This window comes from Anabrus simplex, chromosome 13 (genome assembly GCF_040414725.1).
Source record: "Anabrus simplex isolate iqAnaSimp1 chromosome 13, ASM4041472v1, whole genome shotgun sequence".
NCBI lineage: Eukaryota > Metazoa > Arthropoda > Insecta > Orthoptera > Tettigoniidae > Anabrus > Anabrus simplex.
The window spans coordinates 89,284,512-89,308,737 of record NC_090277.1 but is presented as its reverse complement, the minus strand read 5'-3'; the positions used below and the strand labels follow the sequence as shown (position 1 = coordinate 89,308,737).

General features: G+C 40.1%; 1 protein-coding gene across 1 annotated transcript in view; it reads left to right on the top strand.

The window, feature by feature from the left end:
- The window catches only part of Taf2 (TATA-box binding protein associated factor 2), a 90,412-nt gene that overhangs the window by 3,540 nt on the left and 62,646 nt on the right, over positions 1-24,226 (top strand). The window contains exons 3-7 of the mRNA XM_067157592.2: positions 4,549-4,712; positions 6,635-6,851; positions 10,650-10,888; positions 14,310-14,531; positions 20,020-20,233. Of these exons, the coding sequence (XP_067013693.2) occupies positions 4,549-4,712; positions 6,635-6,851; positions 10,650-10,888; positions 14,310-14,531; positions 20,020-20,233 (1,056 nt within the window). The remainder of the gene's footprint in view (positions 1-4,548; positions 4,713-6,634; positions 6,852-10,649; positions 10,889-14,309; positions 14,532-20,019; positions 20,234-24,226) is intronic.

The window sequence follows — 24,226 nt, the reverse complement described above, 5'->3', positions numbered from 1 at the left end:
ATGTTCCATTTCACTTTACAATAACAGTTCTGTTAAAATAATTGATTTAATAGCAAAAGAGATTCTATTTTGATAGTAGAGGAGCATCACAATATGTTATTCGTGTCATTTACATGAGAAGTATATCCAAGTTATTTCTCTGTCTGTAATACTTCCTTTACGAGAGGTCTCCTCGAACCGGGCGAGTTGGCCATGCGGTTAGGAGCGCAGCTGTGAACTTGCATCCGGGAGATAGTGGGTTCGAACCCCACTGTCAGCAGCCTTGAAGATGGTTTTCTGTGGTTTCCCATTTTCACACCAGGCAAATGATGGGGCTGTACATTAATTAAGGCCACAGCTGCTTCCTTCCCATTCCTAGGCCTTTCCTGTCCCATCGTCGCCATAAGACCTATCTGTGTCGGTGCGACGTAAAGCAACTAGCAAAAAAGAAAGTGTCCTCCACACCCAAATGTTCGTACTTAACATTAATTTTTCTTCTATTGCTTATATAATGCAGCCTTGATTATTATTCAAAATAGTAATAACATTAATATCAAACCAGAAATTGCCCGTGCTTGACAAGAGCCTCTCCTTTACGTAATGTCATTCTCTTGTTCAGGCGAGTTCAATAAATCTACTGGAGTGTCAAGCGATTGTGTATTATTACATACTAGTTCAGAGATACCAAAGCGGGAATTAAATATATAAGGGGGGAAATTATATGCACCCGGGATATGTTGAGCCCTGGGAAATGCTATTCCGTATGCAGCCAGTCCATGTTATGAATGGTGTGAAAATGTTGCTCATAGGGATGGTTGGTGCATGCATTTCAATGGGATTGGCAGATTGATACGTAATAGCAACTTCTGGCTCAGTGAAGAAAGCAACTGGAAACTACCTCACTCCTCATTTCCCTAGTACGCCTCTTCAGTGATGCTAGGCCATGTATGACAGCTAATGGCAGAGCTGTTGAGGATCCAGCCAGCCTTTGGGCTGAGGACTGAACATACATACAGTCTTCATAAGGTTGCCATACATCTCGAAAAACTGTAATTGTCCCAGGTTCAAGGTTGGAAAAATTATCCTGACCTGTTCAGTAAATTTCCTGTAAAAGATCCAGATTTTTTTAACATTTACCCATTACCAGGTGTATGCATAAGTCTTTCCCGCTTTCACTAACAGTATGCGAACAGTATGCAGCGTGTGTCAAGTGTCAAGTGATTGTGATTGTGATTGTGTATTATTACATACTAGTTCAGAGACACCAAAGCGGGAATTAAATATATACATACGTCAGTTTGTTTGTCTGATATTAACTTACCAACACACACAAGCTGAGTCCGCCAAACACTAACATCTGTATTGTATCGTTCAGTGATCATGGCAACGCTTGTGCCTGAAAAAGAACATTTGCGGCACGCATTGCTTTTCTTATTCAATCAAAAGAAAATGGCCGTGGAAAGTCGTTGTTTGCTGGTAGAAACATATGGTGAACACGCTCCATCGATTAGAACATGTGAGACATGGTTTTGACAATTTAAACTTGATTTCATTGTGAAAGACACTGCGTGCTCTGGTAGTGGTATTGTGTATTACGAACTTTCGAAGCCTGGCAAAACCATTAATGCAAAACGCTATCGCCAATAAGTGATCAATTTAAGTCACACATTTATCGGAAGACGACCGGAATGGTCCAGGAGACATGGCGAAGTGATTTTGCTTCACGACAATGCGCCGTCTCACACAGCAAATCCAGTGAAGGACACCTTGAAATTGCTTGGATGGGACATCCTTCCGCACCCGCCGTACTGCCCCGACCTGGCGCCATCTGATTATCACCTGGTCGCATCAATGGGGCACGAGCTCGCAGAGCAGCACTTCAGCAATTTCGAGGAAGTTTGAAAATGTCTTGACGAATGGTTTGCCGCAAAAGACAAGCAGTTTTTCTGGCATGGTATTCATGACTTACCTGAAAGATGGGCGAAGTGTGTAGAAGCCGATGGCCAATGTTTTGAATAAACAAATAATGAATTTCCCTTGAAAATTACGTGTTTTCTTTACCACAAAAAGTGGCAAAAACTTATGCAGATCTTCAGGAAACTAACTTTTTAAGTCTTCCATTAGAAAATAATTTGAAATCAAGGCTTTGGGCAGAGTTTTACTATGCGCTATTCAACATTAATACCAGCAGGCACCACTTGAAGCACAGGCATCTTGGCATGGTATGAATGTCTTTTGTTTAGTTCTTTCAGACACCTTATGAACTAGGGAGAAAAAACCATTGGTCTGTATCGTTAAATGTGGCTAATGACAAAAGCATTGTGGAAAGGGCTGGCCCCCCTGTTAGGTTTGCAAAATGGCCAGCGTGTCCCTTTACCTAGAGCGACAGCAGTGCATTCATATGAAATGAATTTCATTTCGGTCCGTATTGATAATTTATCACAATCAACAAGGATGAGAAGGTCCACCTATTCAGTACTGTATATAGTATGTTAATATTATTTATTACATTGGAACTAGTTTCAACCCTTGTATTGGGTCATCTTCAGTCTTAAATTATAAATGGAAAAGAACCTTACATGTAACTTGAAAACACCAACACCTAATATAACACTATTGGTATGTCTTGAAGCATTTATGAAATAGGTTTTGGTTAACCATGAGTCCATTAGAATTTATGTTCTTGCACATATGTCCAACATTTTTGTGTCACTTTTTATTTTAAGCCAATCGTAGTCTTAATATGAAACTGTACATTATTATGATGTCCGTTGGGTGTAGCTTTTATCTTGCGTTATTGTTTAATAATAATGTGTCGGTGCAACATAAAGTAAATTTTAAAAAAAAAATTCGACAAATATTCAGCTGCGACCCCATCGACTTCCACATTTCTGGCTTAGATCTGTGTTTATTTCATCCCTAAGATCTGATTTTATGTTTATTTTATCTTGCAACAAATTAAGAGCCACTGGAAAAAAATTCTATTTAATTTCTTCAATTTATGTGAACTCCTGTCATCAGACTTAAGGTGCTGCTATTGGGACAAGGACAAACATTAAAATACTTAAGGGCGAACACTATGTTCATGTCTTCACAGACTGATAACTTCAAATAAATAGGCTGCCTCCTGATCAATCCCCGTTCTTTTACATCCACTTCTTCTCAGCCCTCAGCAGTCTTTTATCTGCTTCCCAGTTTCATCTGGACGGTGGACATCAACAGCCATTGGAGGGAGGGTTATCTTGATTTGGGAAGTATCTTGTCTTGTACCAGGTGTATTCTTTTATCTTATATCACTTCCCTTTTCCTGTGTTTACCTAGCTTTCTTTCTATCCTACTGGTGCAGCAGATCCAGGACCTGCTGGCTAGGTGTTGGAGTGCTAGCACAAGAATCACATTTTTGTGGCTCTCTAGCCACATGGGTATAGAGGGAAACAAGTTAGCCGATAGTGCTGCCAAGGAGGTGGTCACACTGCAGCCGTTGTTTTACAAGGTTCTCAGCTGTGACATTTGGTAATGTCCCATTGGGACTTGGAGTGTCAGGCCACCCCTCTTTCAGATAAGCTGTGATTAAAAAAAACTACGAAGGTATGGAAGACTTCACTTTGGGTTTCTCGGAGAGAGCACTGGTGTTATCTCGTCTTCAGATCGACCGTGCCATGGCAATACACTCCTACTTACTGAAGGGAGGAGGCTCCCCGGTGTGTACTTGCGGCGGTCATCTGACTGTAGTACACATCCTTAAGGAGTGCGCGGACCTCGCCAATCTGCACCGTAGTCTGAAACTTCCAAATACCATCTCCCTCATTCTACGAGATGATGGGCAGTCAGCAGACCTTGTCATCCATTTTATGAGGAATAATGGCCTATTTTATTATGTTTAAAAGTGAATTTTCTATTTGTTTATAATTTTTATTTTATTAACTACATTTTTAATCTGTTGACTCTGTTTAGTCTGTTCTTGTGTATTTTAAATGCTTTTTACTTTTAATTTTTATTTAATATATGATTTCACTTCAAAAGCAATTGCCTTATTTTATTTTTATTATATTTTAAAATCAATTTTATAAGAAAACTAAGGCATTGTGAATGAGATCTGCTGATTATTCTAAATTCAAATCTGTTTTCATCATCATTGTTTAAATTCCCGTCAGTGGATAAATTTTAATTATCATAACATTTTGTTTCTTCTCGTACCATAAAGGAGTGATGACCTAGATATTAGGCGCCTTTAAACACCGAGAAGCATCATCATCATCATCATCATCATCATCATCATCATCATCATCATCATCATCGTCATTCTTATCCCATATCTTCCCATATCAAGATTGAAGATCTGTTCAGATTGCTTTACTAATGACTTTGTTCAGATTGCCCCTGAATGTGAGTTGAAGCCTGCCCCCCCTGACAGAGCTCTAAAGCAGAACGGAAATAAGGAGCCCAATTTTATTTCCTTCTCCAGATGTTTACCATAGCCTGCGCTAAATACTGAAGGAACGCAATCGCTCTTTGTAACAACATATATTTTACGAGGTGAGATCATTTCCTGTTCAATTCTGTTTTCAGGGTGTCACAGAGCTGACTATCGTACCCCTCAAGGACACTCTCAAGCACATTAAGCTCAATGCCAAGCAGTGCCGCATATATCGAGTGTTACTCAATGAGGTCCTCGAAGCACCATTCCAGTATTTTGACCCATTCTTGGACATCAGTCAGGGAGATGCAAAACAGTAAGTAACAAAACTAACATTTATGATCAGGGTACATATTCTAGTAGATTGTCATTTTGAAATATATTGAAGGTCAAAGATAGTTTTATAGTACAAACAGGTGGAACAATGGAAGGAAGGTACTTGGAATGAGGAGATAAAGAATAAGTTAAGAATGAACTTGATGGATGATACTAAGGATTTTAGGCCTATCAAAAATAACCACTTTTATTTTCAAACGCAGAACTTTAATCTCTCTGGCCACTCAGCGCTTTCGTCACTCACAATATTCATGGGAAAATAGGCTACATCAGTCTCTAAATTTTTTTTTAGGCTGGGAAAATTGGGATGTTGTTTCTCAAAGACCATTTCCTGAAGCTCTAACTACAATTTATAATCCAAAGGATTGAGATCTGAACTGTCAGATGGCCAATCAGTAACGGAAGTGAGGTGGGGAACACTTGCTTGCAGCCCTTCTTGGGTGGTCTTTGTCTCATGTGCTGGTATGGAAGGGGAAAACCTATGGGAACTATATTTTATTATCTACACATTTCTCACCTTATCTATTATTTTAATGTTTAATGTACATCGTATTTACCATATCAACCAAAACCTCTTAACAATAACTAATAACCAAATTACAAAGTCTTGTTTATTCCTCCAAACTCCAATGAACACTGTTTAGGGTTTTACATCAGAACATAGCACTGTGTTTTGGTGGTAATTGGTGCTGAAACGACATTGGCATTACACGTTGTCTGACCCTCCACCCAGGCATCCTGTGGCGGAGTGCTATCCGGGCTGCCAATACACATAGGGATACTCCCACGCCAGACATAGGTAGCTCGAGTTGAGGAGTGCACGCAGCGGCAGCTCCAAGCTGTCACACACATCACTGCTTTCTCTCTCCTGCTATTGTCGTATCGCTGTTCTGTAGGTAGTTCTTGGATCGTATCCCACCTCCTCATACCCTGAATAAGCCCATGCAACATCACGAAGGAAGCTCGACATGATTTCTCTGGGTGTTTAAAATCCATAATTGCACCACCTAAGGATATACAGAATGTCAGAAATGTATAAATAATCAATATCACCCTTCCCATGTCTTGCCCCTCTTTCTTAACATTGGTTTTCAAAGATTTACGCACTTCTTTGATGTTCTAGATATGGATTTCAGAATCAAAAGTTTGTACAAACAGTATGATGAATGTATCCATCCCCTCAGAGCTAGCTGTATGTATTCCACTCGTCGGTATGTGTTTGTGTACAACAGTGAAATTTTAAAAAAGGGGGAAAATAAATGATCAGAATTGATAGAAAGGGGAAGGCGATGAAGTGGAGGGAGTACAACATAATAAACTTTTACAAAGACCAAGAGGACACCAAGAATCATACGGCCAGCCAGAGATACGTAAATGACTGAGGCGTATTGCCTTGATGCAGCTGACCAATGCGATAGAAAATCAACCATGATAGCACTCTGGTGTTTCCTGTAATGTCCTATGCATCAGAGATATTGACTTTATGCACTGCTGACCACCAGCGCATCAACACGCTTAAGATGTAGTACTCGTAACCTATGCTTCACATTCTATGGATAGCACACAGAACTAATGTATTTCTCTTCACAGATTGTCCACCCTGATCTACAGGAGGATCCTTAGTTTCTTAGGGCACATCACTTGCAGTCTGTAGCCATGACATGTCTGTAAAGATGTTCGGAATATGACTACGTTACCTTTCTTGTGTGAGCATGTAAGAATCCTATCGATTGTCAATCATCACCTCTGGATATAGAGAAAATGATTTGCTCTCTGGACGAGTCCTATTGTGTATTTTCAAACTTTTCATCATTTTTAATAATTGAAATTTTCTGATGTGTAAAATTCAGTGTATGTGTTTCAAAATCTCTCGTATCAATTAAATTTATATCTCCTTTGCAGAAGGTCGCTGGACTACTTCTCAACGTCTCACTTAAATGCTGCCCTGCAGATTGATCCCGACTGCAATGCTGGCGAACTGGTCATCAGCATTCCTCCCGAAGCCAGCCAGTTCGTTGGCGAGGGGCGAGGACTTCGCATCAGTATCGAGTTCTCCTTGGAGCAGCCGCAGGGAGGGGTACACTTCGTCATCCCGGATTGTGAGGGGACGTTGGCCGAGGTAAGACATGACTTGAATTCAGCATTCAGTCTGCCCAACATTGTGCTGCTGTAAATTTTGCCCACTGTCGACTGCCCTGAAACTGGTTTTCCGTGGTTTTTGGATTTTCAAAAAAAGACTGTACTTTAATTAAGGCCACATCGTTTCCTTCCCAGTCCTAACCCTTCCTTTCCCATCGTTGCAGTAAGACCTGCCTGTATTGGTGCGACATAAGGCAAATATCAATCAGAGTCTTGTTTTGGAAGCTGGAAGGACATATTTCTTCATACAAGCTTTTTTAGTTGTGGGAACTTTTGAAGCGGTTTAGTTTAAAGAATATCATTCTCCTGTTTCCCATCAGCCTGTATTTGAGTTGCTTCAGCCAACAGATGTGAGATAGTGGATTTATTAGATGTTGATCAAGTCTGGATGGTAGTATTTTAAGCTTGTTCTACGTGTGTTGTATTGTCAGTGACCAATTCCATTTGCCTTTGTATTGATACCAAATTTGTTCTCTAGATAGCTGCCCTCCTATCAGCAATGCTCTTTTCCATCAGATGCAGAAGTTCAGAATATTGCTGGACAAATTGAACGGATGCTGCACAAACGGGCTAACCATCATTTTCTGAAATTGGAGGAAGTTCCTCACTGATGGAAAAAATACATTTTTGGAGGAAATTAACATATTTTTCATTTTCGTATGAAAGAAGAACCTTTATTTTAATATTGCCAAGTAAAAAAAATATCACTTTTCAAATTTCGTGACAGCTGGGAATCAAACCTGGGCCTCGGGGGGTGGCGGGTAATCATGCTAACTACCACACCACAGAGGGGTACATAATAAGATAATTATTATTATTGTTGCTGTTGTTATTATAACAGTAAAACCTCAATACTAACTCTGCTAAGATGAACAGTCGGTTAACATTAATAAAATTTTTGTCCCGGCAGGGAATGTATTATTTTTTATTGTAGTCCCCCTTGGTCAACACGAATTTGGGTTACCACTAACTAAAAACTCTTTCTTTAGCCCCTCTGTCATTATATCTCACTTAACGTGAACAACCGATGCTATGTGTATTTTTAAAATTCTTTCTCAGCAAGGAATGCACTTAGTTGAAAGTTGTCAGCTGATACCGGTATCCGAGTATTCTTTTGTATCCTGCGATTCTTCCAGTGTTTAAATTCAAGGTTGCAGGTGCTGTGGATGGCTAAGGAGACCGATCCCGGCATGAAACATATGACTACATTGGTTGTACCTTTTAAAGGGTGGAGATCGTGGTTAAGCCTGGCTATCAGAATTATATTGAGATGTAACAGGTTAGATCATTGCAGACCATTATTTAAGAGACTAAGGATACTCCCAGTACCAAGTATATATATCATGCAATGCATTCTACACGTGAAAAAAATTATTGATCACTTCAGGAAGAATTTTGACAATCACAATTACCAGACGCGAACAAGAAATAATATTTTTATCGAACACAAGAGTAAAACCATTGCCTTGAGACATGTAGACTCTGTTGGAATCAGATTGTATAATAAGCTTCCAAATACGATTAAAGATATTAGTCCCGTCAGTTCATTTACCACAGCTTTAAAAAATCTCCTGATGAGTAGCTGCTTCTACAGTACAGAAGAATACATGATGAAGTGCTGGTAATGATGCTACTACTTATTAACTTGTAATCTAGTATATAGCCTTAAAAATATGTTAGTGTCACATTGACTATGTTCACATTATTAACACCACACCAATATATTTTTATTTTGTCTTGTAAATATTGTAATTGTAATATTGTAAAAAATTAAGATATGCTGTCCTAACATTGAGGTATGTGGTGTTTCTGTTCTTCTTCTTTTTCAAAATGTTCATTGTTGTGCATATATTATTGTTAGTATTAGGAAATCACTTGACAACTCCTATACTGTTGGCATATTTCAAAATATGTAATTGTACAGTCTATGGAAGCTAAATGAATGAATGAATGAATGAATGAATGAATGAATGAATGAATGAATGAATGAATGAATGAATTGCTTACGCCTCTCACATTTTTCTGCTTCCTGTCTACGATGTTCACACTCAAATTGTGAAACACCAGCTGCAGTAGTTGTGTGCCAAACTGTAGTTTATTTGGATGTCAAGCTACGAGTAAGCGGGTTAAAACTGACGTTTCTTGGTAAAAGTAAACGTGTGCCCTCGTCCCGAGTGGTGCAGCTCTTGTCAGACACACCCCCAATGGAGGTGAATTACATGTACCATTTTAACCACATACCAGCCCTCCTACCATTCTTAAATTTCTGGCAGTACCGGAAATTGAACTCGGGCCCTCAAGGACAGCAGCTAACAGGGCTAAGCGTGACGCTACGGAGACGGACTCGTTTCTCGGTGCAATTAGATCAATAATTGTGAACGTTACTGAATTAGCAATAAGCTTACCCTACAAACTCATTTAAACAATGTTCACATTAAATGTAGGGAAAGAACACTCCTGAAGATCAACATTGTTATTGTTTGAGGTAGTGTTGGTCATCGGGAGAATATGTAATTCCGCCCAGCCGCCGGGAAATTTTCTTCTTCTTAAGCCGCCATCTCCAAACGAAGGTAGACGATCCACACGGCCAGCTCCGATCTTGACGTTGCAGCCATGCCATGTGGATTTATTGAAATATCTCTCAGGATCTTTAATGCAGTGGTTGCCCGTTGCCTTCTGCATCCTAATGCCGTTGACCAAACTGGTTCCTATGCCTTTGGAAACAATTTCTTGTCCCCAGGACAATGGAGTGCCCTTACCCATACCCGCTCATCCACTCTCAAAGAGACTCTTGGCACTTGGTATAGGGGATCTCCTTATACCGGGAGATAATCGGTCCCTTCATTCGTTAGCCACCTGCATATAAAATATTATCTTTATATGCAGTCATTGCCCCCTCTCTACCGCGGGGAGGTGAATGTCAGGATTTCACCATCATTGAAACAAGGACCAAATGGCATTTCCTTGTTTCTCTGGTTCTTTAGAGAAATTTTAGGAAATTTTAACTGCCTTTAATATTTTGGATCGATTTGCTGCAACGTCTGAAATCAAGTCCAAAATCACTGCTGAGTTTCGTGAAGCTATGAATTCAGCTGGCTGTGAAGTGATGAGGCACTTTCATTCCCTTGAGCGACAGTGAAACGTACCTGAATTTTTCTCTCGAAAATGACTTGCAGGTACCTTAACATATGTACATGGTCATATACTGAACTATGCACCAGTAGTCTACCGTACTACTGAGCGAGTTGGCTGTGCACTTAGGTTTACGCAGCTGTGAGCTTGCATTCATAAGATAGCGGGTTCGAACCCCATTGTTGGCAGTCCTGAAGATGGTTTTCCGTGTTTTCCAATTTTCACACCAGGCAAATGCTGGGGCTGTACCTTAATTAACACCATTTTTCCCTCTCTTATCCCATCGTCATAAGACCTATCTGTGTCGGTGTGACGGAAAGAAAAGAAAGAAAAAAGATGATCTACTGTACTGTGAAGTGACTGCTATTCTAAGTCCTAAATTTGGGTACTTGGTTATCACAAATGTCTTTTAATACAAAATCTTGATTTTCTAGTTCCTTGTATTTTGTGTTAATGAGATTTTACTGGATTAACAACAACAACACTTGATAAGAGTGCATTCTAATTTCTGCTAATTTTTACTGTTTCTCCCTGTCAACATGACCACTTTTGTATCACCCACGCCAAATACTGCCTAAATGTGTGTGTTTATTTATTTATTAATTCTGAGTATTTGATATTAAAGAAATGTGGCCTTCTGTTTCAGCGTGGAGCTCACATGTTCACGTATGGCCATGAGAACTCATCGAGGCTATGGTTCCCCTGCGTGGACAGTTTTGCTGAGCCATGCACCTGGAAGTTGGAGTTCACTGTGGACGAAAGCATGACCGCTGTCTCCTGTGGCGATCTCATAGAGGTGGTGTACACGCCCGACATGCGACGAAAAACCTTCCACTACGTTCTGTCGACACCAGCATGTGCTCCCAATATTGCTTTGGCTGTTGGGTAAGCTTGTCATTTAAACCTCTAACGAGAACAAATAAGAGTGTAACTCGCATGTTAACGCATTATTGAGGACAGACCCCAAACGGAGGCTGCTACCGCATGTAGACCGGATAGTTCAAGTCTTCAAGAAGGAAATTACACTGCTGCAGTCAAACTACTGTAACGTGAAAGATATTCAAGATATCAACTTCTAACTTGGAATGTGTACTCACTAGGTTGCTTAGTAGTCTGCACGGTGTGATACCAATCAAAACAGGACTGTTTGTGGCTTCATTTAATAATCTTTCTAAGCACAGTGTAGTAGGAATGCCCTGTTTCTACCTTTTATGTACTTATTGTATTCAAGTATACAAGGATTTCTCTTCACTGTTAACCCCCATTTAGTGTTAGCCGTTAATCATTACGAATCTCCGTATCTAAAATAAGAGTTTTATCTGTACATTGCTCAGAATATTAAAAGAATGTTATTTCTGTATTGGTCGTGTCCACAGTAACAAGGAAATGCACTTTTTCATTTTCTGGTACCTCTGTATGTACGTACGTAGTAGTTTACGTGGCAGTTTAGGGTAAGGCCTTAAATTTAATTCTCAAATATCTGTATTATTAGTTGTCCTATCGATGAACACTATGTAACTAAAGTTATATAGAATTAAATTTCCGGTCATTTACATATCGTCTATGATAATGGAGATATTCATGAATTTTGATTTTTGTTGCTATGTCCATATCAGTTCTGAGCCACTAGAAAATGGGTGAACAGAATTTAATGAAAATTGGTATCTAAAGTTGGGGAATAAAGCACTACACCCTGGGCTGTAAAAGACTTCATTCACATTGGATGAAATGGTAGTTTAATTTAATTTGAAGTACCTATGTTGTTATGCAATGTAATTAAACTCTTACTCACAACATGTGTACGACTCCATCTATAATTCTGTATGGAATGGAGAAATTTGTAGCGAAGCATGGATACACCAGCTGGTATCCAATTCACTGTCACTCGGTACCTATGATAACCGGTGTGCATATAATTAATCGCAAATATCAGTATCTGTTAGTGCTGCGCCATGTTGACATCCACACTGGAGCTCCAGGGAATAGCTCTACATATATGATATTCTGTTAAATACATGAAGATTTAAAGAAAAAAGATGCAGTTATAGCGATAGTTCAAACACTAGCTAACAGACAGCACAAGCTGAAAACTAAGCCATTACGTAAAAATGGAGATTTCCAGGGCCCGTCCACAACTGCTGGCCGCAGTACGGAGATCTGCGCGGCCGGTCTTCAGTGTGTTAACAGTGATTTCATCATCATTGGTTCCTTCTGCACGAAGCCCATAGGATAGAAAGCTTCTGCCATTGAGTCCTGTTACAAGTTACAAGCTTTAAAAGCTCTATTATAAAACCCATATTGACTAGAAAATCAAGGTGGGGGCAGTAGAATAACACCCATGGTATCCCTTGCCTGTCGTAAGAGGCAACAAAAAGGGGCCACAGGAGCTCTCAATTTGGAAGTGTGCATTGACAACCATGGGGCCTTTAACTGAGTCCTGGCATTGCTTCCAGTTATTTGTGCCAGGCTCCTCATTTTCGTCTATTCTATCTGACCTACCTTGGTCAACTCTTGTTCTTTTCTGACCCCTACGGTATTAGAGCACTCGAGGCCTAGGTAGTCTTTTATTTTCACGCCCTTCATGGCCCTTGTCTTCCTTTGGCTGATACCTTCATTTTTCGAAGTGATGGATCCCTTCCATTTTCTCTCTCTGATTAGTGTTATATAGAGGATGGTTGCCCAGTTGCACTTCCTCTTAAAACAATAATCACCACAACGACTAGAAAATCAAGTAGCGAAATATTTAAGAATGTGTACTCAAATACATCTATTTAGCAGTCTGCCTATTCAATACATGTTAATAATCTAGTACATGTTTCGTCCCCTAAGGGACATCATCAAGAGAACATAGAACATTTTTTATTGTTCACATTTTGTAATCTATTTTAAATTTCTCGTATATTAATGAATTTTAGCTTGTGTCTTACCATTTTAAATTGTAATTTTTATTTCTGATGCTAGCAGACGATGTCCCCTAGGGGACGAAACATGTACTAGATTAATGTATTTAACATGTATTGAGTAGGTAGACTGCTAAATAGAATATTACCGGCCGAGTTGGCTATGTGGTTAGGGGTGTACAGCTGTGAGCTTGCATCCGATAGATAGTGGGTTCAAGCCCCACTGTCGGCAGCCTTGAAGGTGGTTTTCCGTGGTTTGCCATTTTCACAACAGACAAATGCTGGGGCTGTACCTTAAGGCCACGGCCGCTTCATTCCCACTCCTAGCCATTTTTTAAAAATCCCATCGTTGCCGTAAGACCTATCTGTGTCAGTGTGACTTAAAGCAACTTTAAAAAACAATTTATACCTGTTAAGTGTAATACTGTTACCATGTTTTCTCTTTCAGGTAGTTTATCAATTTATTTACTCAAAGATAGTTTCAACAGACTGAAGAACCTGACAGTTAAAAAATTAACTGAGTCAAAATTGAAAAGAAATGGCTTCAGATAATACCATAAAAAATAATAATAAAGCAACTTGTAAAATTTTTTTGCAGCCTCCCCTAATATGGAGTACAGATGCTGCTAGATTGTACTCATATTAATCCCCAAGTCCAGGGCTGTCTCTTAGCCATCTCTACTTGATCAGAGTCCACTTCTCCACCATAGATTCTGTTGAGGTCTTCACTCATAACTCTGAGCTGGCACCATTACCACATCTTACACACCGAGTCAGTGTGTTCTGGGACTTACACAGTCAGGGGCGCCACTTGCTGGTAAGGTCCCTGCTTGTAGAAACGTAGAAATTAGAGAGTGAACTGGTTTCCCAAAACTGCAATGCAAGATAGAGACCATTCAATTGAAATAGTATGGACACATGATGAGAATGGAAGATAGTAGAGTTCCATAGTGAATGTTTACAGAGAAAACAGTAGGAAGAAGACAGAGGGAAAGCCCAGAAAAAGGTGGATTGATATGCTGAAGGGGAGCATAGAGAAAAGAGGAATAAAAGTTGAGGAAATATTGGAGAAAGGATGGGAGTGGTGGAGAGATAGATAACAGCAGAGGTCCTTGATTCACAACCCAACCCAGGAGAGTTAAAACAGGAAATGATAGCGAAGATTTTTTTTAAAATGTCAGGTGGCATGTTGTATGTTTGTCAGTCTTTCCAGATTTTGTCTTGTTTTCCTAATTACTGTTTGCTCTATATTTTTAATCACCGCTGTACTATGAAACTGTGTATAACATTCTGTGGAATTCAGAAACTTGTGGTCACACTGCTGAGTGTACTGATGGTCTTGATGAAATATAGTAGTTGGCTACACTGAAAAATAAAAAGCATATATTGTTGTTATTTCTCTGCAGGCCATTCGAGATCTTTGTGGATCCCTACATGCACGAAGTGACTCACTTCTGTCTCCCGAACCTCATGTCGCTGCTCAAGGTGTCGGCCAGGTTCATGCACGAAGCCTTCGAGTTCTACGAGGAGACTCTCGCCAACCGGTATCCGTATTCTTGCTACAAACAGGTGTTTGTGGACGAAGTGGATGAAGATATATCTGCATATGCTACGATGAGCATTCTTAGGTTAGTGAAGTGTATGTCGCACAGATTACTGAACATTTTCAAGTTGTATAGAATAAGAACATGTGATAGGATGAAGACAATGGCAGTTCATTGTAGGAAGACCGGGCGAGTTGGCCGTGCGGTTAGAGGCACGTGGCTGTGAGCTTGCATCCGGGAGATAGTGGGTTCGAATCCCACTGTCGGCAGCCCTGAAGATGGTTTTCAGTGGTTTCCCATTTTCACACCAGGCAAATGCTGGGGCTGTACCTTACAATTAAGGCCATGGCCGCTTCTTTCTAACTCCTCGGCCTTTCCTCTCCCATCGTCGCCATAAGACCTATCTGTGTCAGTGCAACGTAAAGCCACTAGCATTGTGGGAAGAAAGAGGAGGACTAACATGTAGAACTGGGACTGATGAGGATGGAGCCTGCCTGTTTGAAAACGCTAGTTTATGTAGATTAGGAAATTGTTCTTGTCCTTTTGAGTTTCATGTTTGTCCTCGTCTTCTATATCTATTGCTCCCTCTTCCCCACTGACTTGCCATCATCATCGTCATCATCATCATCATCGTTGATCATCTCCAGTTGCCCGGGTATGGTTCTCTCGTAATCTTCTCCTAATCTTATCCTCTCTCTTTCTTCACCAGATCGGTCCATTTTCCTGTGGGTCTGTCCACTGATTTTTTTCCTTTTACTTCTCTTTCATGTTCCCTTCTTGCAGTCCTGCTTGTACTCATCCTTCTTCTTCTTCTTCTTCTTAATCTGTTTACCCTCCAGGGTCGGTTTTTCCCTCGGACTCAGCGAGGGATCCCACCTCTACCTCCTCAAGGGGAGTGTCTTGGAGCGTGAGACATTGGGTCGGGGATACAATTGGGAAGGATGACCAGTACATTGCCCAGGCGGCCTCACTTGCTATGCTGAACAGGGACCTTGGTGGGGGATGGGAAGATTGGAAGGGATAGACAAGGAAGAGGGAAGGAAGTGGCCGTGGCCTTAAGTTAGGTACCATCCCAGCATTTGCCTGGAGGAGAAGTGGGAAACCACGGAAAACCACTTCCAGGATGGCTGAGGTAGGAATCGAACCCACCTCTACTCTGTTGACCTCCCAAGGCTGATTGGACCCCGTTCCAGCCCTCGTATCACTTTTTCAAATTTCGTGGCAGAGCCGGGAATCGAACCCGGTCCTCCGGGGGTGGCAGCTAATCACACTAACTACTACACCACAGAGGCGGACACTCATCCTTCTTACATGGCCAAACCACTTCAGTCTTGCTTTCTGGATCCTCTGTAGTAGGGAGTCTCCTATTCCCACCTCCTCTCGGACTTTTTCATTCCTGAACTTGTCCTTCCTGGTCTTCTGTATCATGGTGCAAAGGAACTTCATTTATAGAGTTTTGAATTGTCTTGTCTCGTTAACATGGTAGTTTCCTGGTTATACGTGAGGATGGGTGTATAAAAGGATTTATATAATGTCAGTGGTACTTGTTTATCCCACAGCAGTTGTCTTACTTGGTGGTAAAATTGAGTTGCCTTGCTAATTCGACTGTCCACCTCTTATTTTGCAAGATTGTCTTTCTCTACTATTCTACTTTGTAACACTGTCCAGTTTGGTGTCATTTAGTCTGATCTGTTGTTCATCATCTCTCTTCTGTAACTTCATCACCACCACCTTAGCCTTGCTGATATTTTAATTCTATCTCTTAAACTCTCGACTCGATTTCTGCAGATTTTCTCCACATCATTTTCGGTTTCATGCTACGTCACCTCATCATCTGCAAAGATGAAAGCTTGCAAGTTTTGCTGCTCCTTCCTTTTTATGCCTTTGTTATGGCATCCATCACAGTGATAAATAGGAGGGGTGACCTGCCATTGTATCTGTCCTTTTACAGTGGAACCTCGATTCTCCATTTTTGGAGAGACCACAGTAGATGAAAGTACAATCCGTGAAAACGGAAAATCCAGAAACAAATTAAAACCATCGAAAATTTGGCTAAACACCACAATAGTTAAATATGTGCACTGTACTTATAATCTTACAAAAACTCCTACATGAGTTAAAAACATTGATACTTTAAATTTGGTTTTACTGCAGAAACTATGTCACTTTCCCATGATAAGCTAACTTCTTTCCAGTCAGTAACTTAGATCAGCCAAGTTTGACAAAAACTATGCTACTAAATAACAGCAAGCCAATCAGCAATTGATCACAAGTAGTTTTTTTTAGTTTCCTTATCTAATTAAATAAAACACAACAGTCAAGGGTGAAAAATTTCTTGCCGAGCTGAGTGGCTCAGGTGGTTAAGGCGCTGGCCTTCTGACCCCAACTTGGCAGGTTCGATCCTGGCTCAGTCCGGTGGTATTTGAAGGTGCTCAAATACGTCAGCCTCGTGTCGGTAGATTTACTGGCACGTAAAAGAACTCCTGCGGGACTAAATTCCAGCACCTCGGCGTCTCCGAAAACCGTAAAAGAGTAGTTAGTGGGACGTAAAACAAATAACTTTATTATTGTTATTAAAAATTTCTGGGAGGAGAAGAAAAGATGAACCAGTAAACCAGATGTTTCCCACAGTCCAGAGTAGGTGAAAATTGGAAGAAGAAGAAGAAGAAGAAGAAGAAGAAGAAGAAGAAGAAGAAGAAGAAGAAGAAGAAGAAGAAGAAGAAGAAGAAGAAAAAAAAAAAATAAAACGCATCTGATACAAAAATGCATAACATGATGGCTAAATCCTTTCTTTAAAAAAAGATTCATCCCTTGTTATTTGGTTGGTAAATTTTCATTAGCTGGTTCACAATAGAACCAACTTGGTCCAGCTTGGACGTCGCAGAATGCTACACAAAGTTGCCAATACAGTTTATGTTATGCTGTACTCGAGAACATGGTTTAGAATACAAATATTGATTCTCAAAATTCCTCAAATGTGTTATATTTGATTGTGCCCATCTTAAAACACGCTTGATCAAGGATTTAGCAGTGATGGAGTTGGAATGTTTGGGCGGTTGATGCGGAAAATAATTTCTTCAAGAAACGGATAATGGAGTATTTTTAAAACATGATTCAGTTAGGATATTCACGGGACCATGTAATTTGAGTGGATAATCTGGGAAAACGTAATTTCCGGAAACGGATAAGCCCGGTTCCACCAGAGTTTCTTTTCATGTTCCTGTCTCTCTACATATGAATAATCCGTAATTTAATTATTGATTTGTCACTTGTTCATTCCCTTCCATTACTTGGACATAAGCGAAGGCTGATAAGAGATAAGAATCTATTTAACACATTGGAGACCATGTCTTAAGGTAGCATGCGGGCAGGCAGACCGCCATACTTTGAAGGTTTTCAAAAAATTGTAGAAAATAGTAGGTAGCTTGCAATTGTAATGCGTATATATCATCAAAAAATTAAAAGTGTCTATTCTACAGATTAAAAAGTTGCATTAAGTTCTACTGAATACTTTTCACACTACACATTTTCCAACGGTATGCCTTTTGCAACAACAACAAAAAGTCTGACAACGAAGTCTTACAAATGATGAGCTTGAGTGAGGAATAGTTTGAAGCATTCAGGGACACAAAGTGCTAAAGAATACATTTGATACCACCAGTATGTCTCTTTTCTCGTTACTTTCCAATTTTCCGCTTTTCGTTTATCTGCACGGGCGTTGTAAGTGCATCTAAATCACCAAAAGTATCCGGCGAATGTGAATCAGTCCCTGCCTTTGAATTATCATCGCTTGCGTCACTTCGTTCAAAATGAAAATCCAGTCGTATGAAGATCTTGAAACATTAGCTAAATAAACTACAAAGTGCAAAAGGTTATAAATACCTTCATCACTAACATGAAGTTTCATATCAGGGTCTATATCTGAATCATCTACCTCTTCTTCTGAACCACTGTCATCAAAAATCTCTTCTAAAATCTCTACAATTCCACCTTCATTCAATGATCCAATAATTATAGCAGAAACAAAACACATTCTAAACACTTCACACGATGTAAACAAAACTCTGAAAGCGCGCGCCTTGAGCGGCTGGAAGCATGGAGTGTAGAAGCGAACTCGAGCAAAAATAAGCTGCTATAAGTTCGAGAAAACAACGACAGAGGACACAAACGCACGGTATAGCTGTTATAAAAGTACTTTAAAGTGGTATGTATATTTTCCGAGCGAATCTCGTCCTGGCCGTGTTGACAATATAACAAATACGCAGGCCCAAGTTAGCCTCGGGCGCGGTCAGTCTGAGCTGTTACCCGACCCCGATACACACTCGGGCTCGGTCTCATGTGTTAACCTTTTGACGAGTGCGCACTGCATGTGCCATACAATAATGACAGCCACATTCGAGTACGTATTTGACCGGTAAGCAACCTCTGGGGAGTAAGATTTAAAAAAAAAAAAAACTTTTTAAAAATTACAACTTTGAGAGACTTGAAAACATATTTTGGATCGAGAAAACACTGTCATTTCAAAACTTTTTTAAATGTATGATACTGTTCAAAACGAGGATGTATGTAGAGAGCAACTTTACAAGTAGAACAGTCGTAGCTCATTTCTTTCCTCTTCTGTCCTGATCGGGTAGTGTGTTTGCACACATAGCATTGCCTGAGAAGTTTACGCCTCTTTGATTCACTTTGTGGGAGTGGCCTCGTAAAATGGTGACATTCGAGGCGTAACGGATCTTGTGTCCCACCTCCAGTCGGGCCTGCAACATTCCTTCCGTTGTTTTTAGCAGTAAAGTGTTTCTCAAGCAGTTGTCAAAAATATGTTCACAGTTATATTTACAAAAACCATAACTATTTACAGCGACGAAGAGCACAAACAACTGTCCACATTGACGGCAATCGTAGCACTAGGCTGTAATCTACAGGCTAACGGCGCATCATACTCTTACACTGAAAAAGTTCCAAAAAATGCTGCCAGATATCATATTACATCATTAACACTTAAATTCTCAATACTAGAGTAAAACGTCACATGCTGTGCTCACTCTGTTGACTATCCTTTGGTGCACTCGTCAACAGGTTAAAGATTATGTCAGAAATACTGTTGTACTTCAAAGGACAAACTTACCAGGTACTGAGATATTTTAAAATCACTTATGTTAGACAGGATATGTGATCTGCTTCTTAAGAAGCTTGCTGTGTAGACATCTACCCATCTTGTTCCAAGACTGCGATCTGTCAAGATGGCCTCTCAGTGAGTGTTGATGCCCACCCTTCTGATGAAGCTGGGAAGCAGAAATGAACTTGTTGAGCGCTGAGAAGAAATGGATGTGGAGAGAGCATATTATTTGAAGATGGCATTGTATGAAGATGTAGAGACGGTCGTTTGCGTTTCCTTTCTATGTGCCCCTCTTCTCACACTGTCTTGTTCTGTTTTTTGTGTTCCTTTCAAATTTCCTATGTTGCCATACAGGACTTCATTTCCTTAATCATGCTAAATGTCTCTTATCATATTCTTGTTTCTCTTCATTTCCAGTTATGTAATAAGCTAACTGTTTAAATTTTGCTATTGCAGTACAAACTTACTACATTCCCCAGCAATCATCGACCAGACATACATCACAAGGAAGGCCATGGCTCAGGCGATAGCGGAGCAGTTCTTTGGTTGCTTCATTTCGATGCAGAACTGGTCAGACACCTGGTTACCTAAAGGTATCTCAACGTATCTCTGTGGTCTCTATGCCAAGAAGTGCTTTGGCAACAATGAGTACAGAGAGTGGGTACAGTCGGTAAGAATTTTCATATCCTTTTCCTCATTTTTTTTTTTTTTTTTTTTTTTTTTCATTTTGCTTTATGTTGCACCAACACAGATAGGTCTTATGGAGACGATGTGATAGAAAAGGGCTAGGAGTGGAAACGAAGCTGCCGTGGCCTTAATTTAGATACAACCTCAGCATTTCTCTGGTATGAAAAATAAAAAACCACAGAAAACCCTCGTCAGGGCTGCCAACAGCTGGGTCCGAACCCACTATGTCCTGAATACAAGCTCGCACCTGCGCGACCTTAACTGCACGGCCAGCTCACTCGGTCTTTTTCCTCTCTTTTCCTATATGTGACTCTCTGTAGGAAACCATACCTTTAGTTGTATGGCATCATATCCCGGGACGAACAAAGAAGTGTTCTCTCTCATTCTGAATCCGAAGATCGGTTGGCAGCAATTCTCCTCCTCCACTCCTCTCTGTTCTTTGATAGTCTCTTCATTTTTTCATATGATTCTGCTCCTGTATCTCCTTGAATCTGTTTCATGTATTGTGATCTGGCTCTTCCTCTGCCTCTTTTGCCTTGTACCATTCCTTCCATAACATTGATTATAGAATCGTTGTGCCTATACAGATGTTGTATTAACTGGTCTCTTCTCTTCATTATTGTTTTCAATAGGGCTCTTTTTTCACCAACTCTTTCAGCTTTGCCGTCCAGGAGATTTTCTGCATTCTCCTCCAACACCACATTTCTAGTCTTCTCTTATTGCATGTACCAAGTGTCCCTGCATTTAAGTTCCTTTATGTTCTGTTTGTTGTTAAAAGTTATTTTTGCCTGCGGAATCCTGCTTTTTACATCTGCTGAACTTTTGCCATCTGATGTGATTTTGTATTAACTTCTTTCAGTGGTACATCATTAACCTTAAAATCAGTTGTAATTTGCTGACGAGCGAACACCATGATCTCTGTCTTCTTTGGTTGATTTTTCTTGTTTTACTTTTCTCGCAGGATTTTGTTAATTCCTGTAAACGCTTTTTTGCAGATTTTCTTCATTCTCTTCAGTGATAGCTATGTCTTCAGCAAACCTTATAATTTTAATTTCTACTCCATTGATCGTAATTCCTTCCATATCCTACTTACATTCCTTAATTTCCTCCTCAATATAGAAGTTGGTGATAAATTGCATCACCATGTTGTGGACAAAAAATGATTGATATTTCAATTTCACTACCATCTGTTAGCCTGATTCTTTAACAACATCAACAGCACCATCAGTGCATTGGAAAGTTTCCAAAAATCCCTTGGATACAAGTTATAGATGCTAACGAAACCATACATTAAGCTGCAATAGACATTTCACATGAATGACTTTGGTATGTTTTTTTTTTTTTTTTTTTTTTTTGAAGTCGTCTTGTAGTACAACATAAAATATCCTCAGTAAATGAGACATGGTTAAAATGAAAGATCTTATCTAGATGTCTATTTTTTTCACTTCCTATTTTATCTGAAGTCCAAAAGACTGTCTGTGCAAGAGGTCTGTCACACAGCTGTGAGGCAGGGGCATTCTCTGTTTAAGTTCATATGTGACTAAAGATAAAGGCTATGGGTGGCAGAACTATGGAAATTCCTCCACTGACAAAAGCTGCACCCTTGTGTTTCTTTTGTGTGTACTCTATCCATGCATTCTTTCACAATAAGTCGCTGCTCTCCATCTCTTTCCTCTACATATAAGAATAAGTTAGCTGGAAAATTTATCATTTCCAATAACGGACAAATTGGAACAAATACTTCAAGTTCCCTATGCGAAATGACGTCTATTTCACCGGTGGCCTAGCTAGCAGGCATCAATTTTTCAGGGAGAGACTGGGTCTATCATGGTGCATTAGAGCTTTCTGTGGCTCGAATTAGCCTGTGCAGTAGTCTCCACAAGGGCGGCAGTTGCAGAATAGGTTTCGACCTTCAAGTGACCACGGCTGGTTCGTGGTCTGGCAGCTTTGCACTCCTACCGACCAACTGAGCAGAGGACGGGTGGCCGTGACTCTACACCTCTGTATTTGGGAAACGAAGAGGGGCTGGTCCCCATCGTCGGCCATCCAGAGAATGGTTTTTCATTCTTGTGCACTAAGTGAATGCTAGGTCAGTTCCTATTATAGTTCACGGTTGCACCTACCTTACCTTCACCACAAATGTGTTCTCTGATACAAATCTCCTGGCACGAGAGATGGCATCACCGTCTGAGAGGCCTGCTTCCCCTTCAGGGGAGGAAGGAAAACATTGCGTAGTAGTATAGTTCCGTTTCTATGAGTTTCGACTTAATTATTTATTTGTTTGTTTGTTTCTTTCTTTATTAATGAATTAATTAAATTAAACCAAAACAGCGGGAAGCCGAATTGACAGTTAACCGGAAGTCAGACATTGGTGCCAAATTGTTATGAGTACAATTGTTGCAGCTGATTTGCAAAACACAACACGATCGGAAATGTATATGCTCGAAAATAAGTCCAGAATCAATTGTTCTTTCTAGCAACATGCATAACTCGCATAAGATTAACAATAACACATATCATATTTAGGATAAGTCTATAAGATAAAAACAGATCAATGCTCGAACAGATAAAATGCAAGAAAATGAAATTTCCACTCATCCTCTAGAACAACTCGCGTTGCTAATAGATTCAGTTCCTCCTAAGGAAGGAAAAAATCCTACAAAGGGAATAATCCACTCATTTCTGAGTCACTATCGGCATTGTCTTCGTTTGTGAGGTTTCATTCCCGCTTGACCGTAAAGAGATTATAACGTCTTCAACATAATCGTCTGTGATACTTTCCCTCTCCCAAGCTTCACTTATCTGAGATTGTCTCTCACAACCTGCACTTAAACGGCCTACGGCTGCCCACAGAAGTCGTTCAACTTCCGAAACTGTGAAGAGTCTGTTATTTTGCAGCTACATAATCCTTCACTTCGGCCCAAATCTGTTCTATGGCATTAAAATGGCAATGGTATGGCGGAAGGCCTGCTGGCTATTTCATCCACCACGTAAACTGGGTGCTAGAGCCGTTTTGTTTCACAAGATGCATGAGATCTCCCCCTTCCTCATGTTATCGTGAACCGAAATATTGTGCTCCTTGGACCACTCAATCAACTGATTATTCCTAGTCGCCAGTGTTGGTGCTTTGTCCAGAATGACCGAGTGAACTGACAATGACCACAAAAAGAACTGAGCATAATACAACACACAGCTGACAGCACGTGGTTATAGTAAACAACAGATCTACAACACTGGTAACCAGAACTAGAGTCTAACGTGCTCTATCGGAGCGATCGGTTGCCTCTCATTGGCTGTTTATTAATTCACATAGCCTCTACCAAAAGGCAGCACTCAAATGTCAAGTCGAAACTCATAAGAACCGAAGTATAGTAGTCTCCACTACTTGCACTAGCCATGTGTCTTGGTGGGTGTGCTGGTTGCCAGCTGATGAGCCCAAATTGATGCACTGGGGTGGAGTGCTAACAGCCAGGAATGAGTTAGCTAAAAAATTTATCATTTCCAATAATGGACCAATTATATCAGAATTATATATATTTGGGTCCTGTTAACTTCCTTATCTGAGCATTAATAATTTAAGAACTGTTCAACACCAACAAAATTATAAAACAACTGTAACGACATGATCACCAATGCATTCAAAAACATGATCAGAACAGATTGGATTTCCTCTTGTCAAAAATACATCAGTACTGTAATTTCTCTGAACTATGTTCGAGGGACACGACTATAGACCAGTCATTTCTCATATTTTAAAACATTTTAAGAACTAGGAAATTATTCTGTTACCAGATTTAGATGCAAGAGAGGGGATTTCACTTATAGACAGACAAGTAATTTTCATGAAAAATGTTATCAGTCAGCAGAAACAAGAGGGGTTTCTAGTTGAATCGAAGGATGATACAGTAGTTGTGTGACAGCATGGTATTTAGTTTTGTTGAAAAAATCTTTTCACTGTCACCTACCACAAAACTTA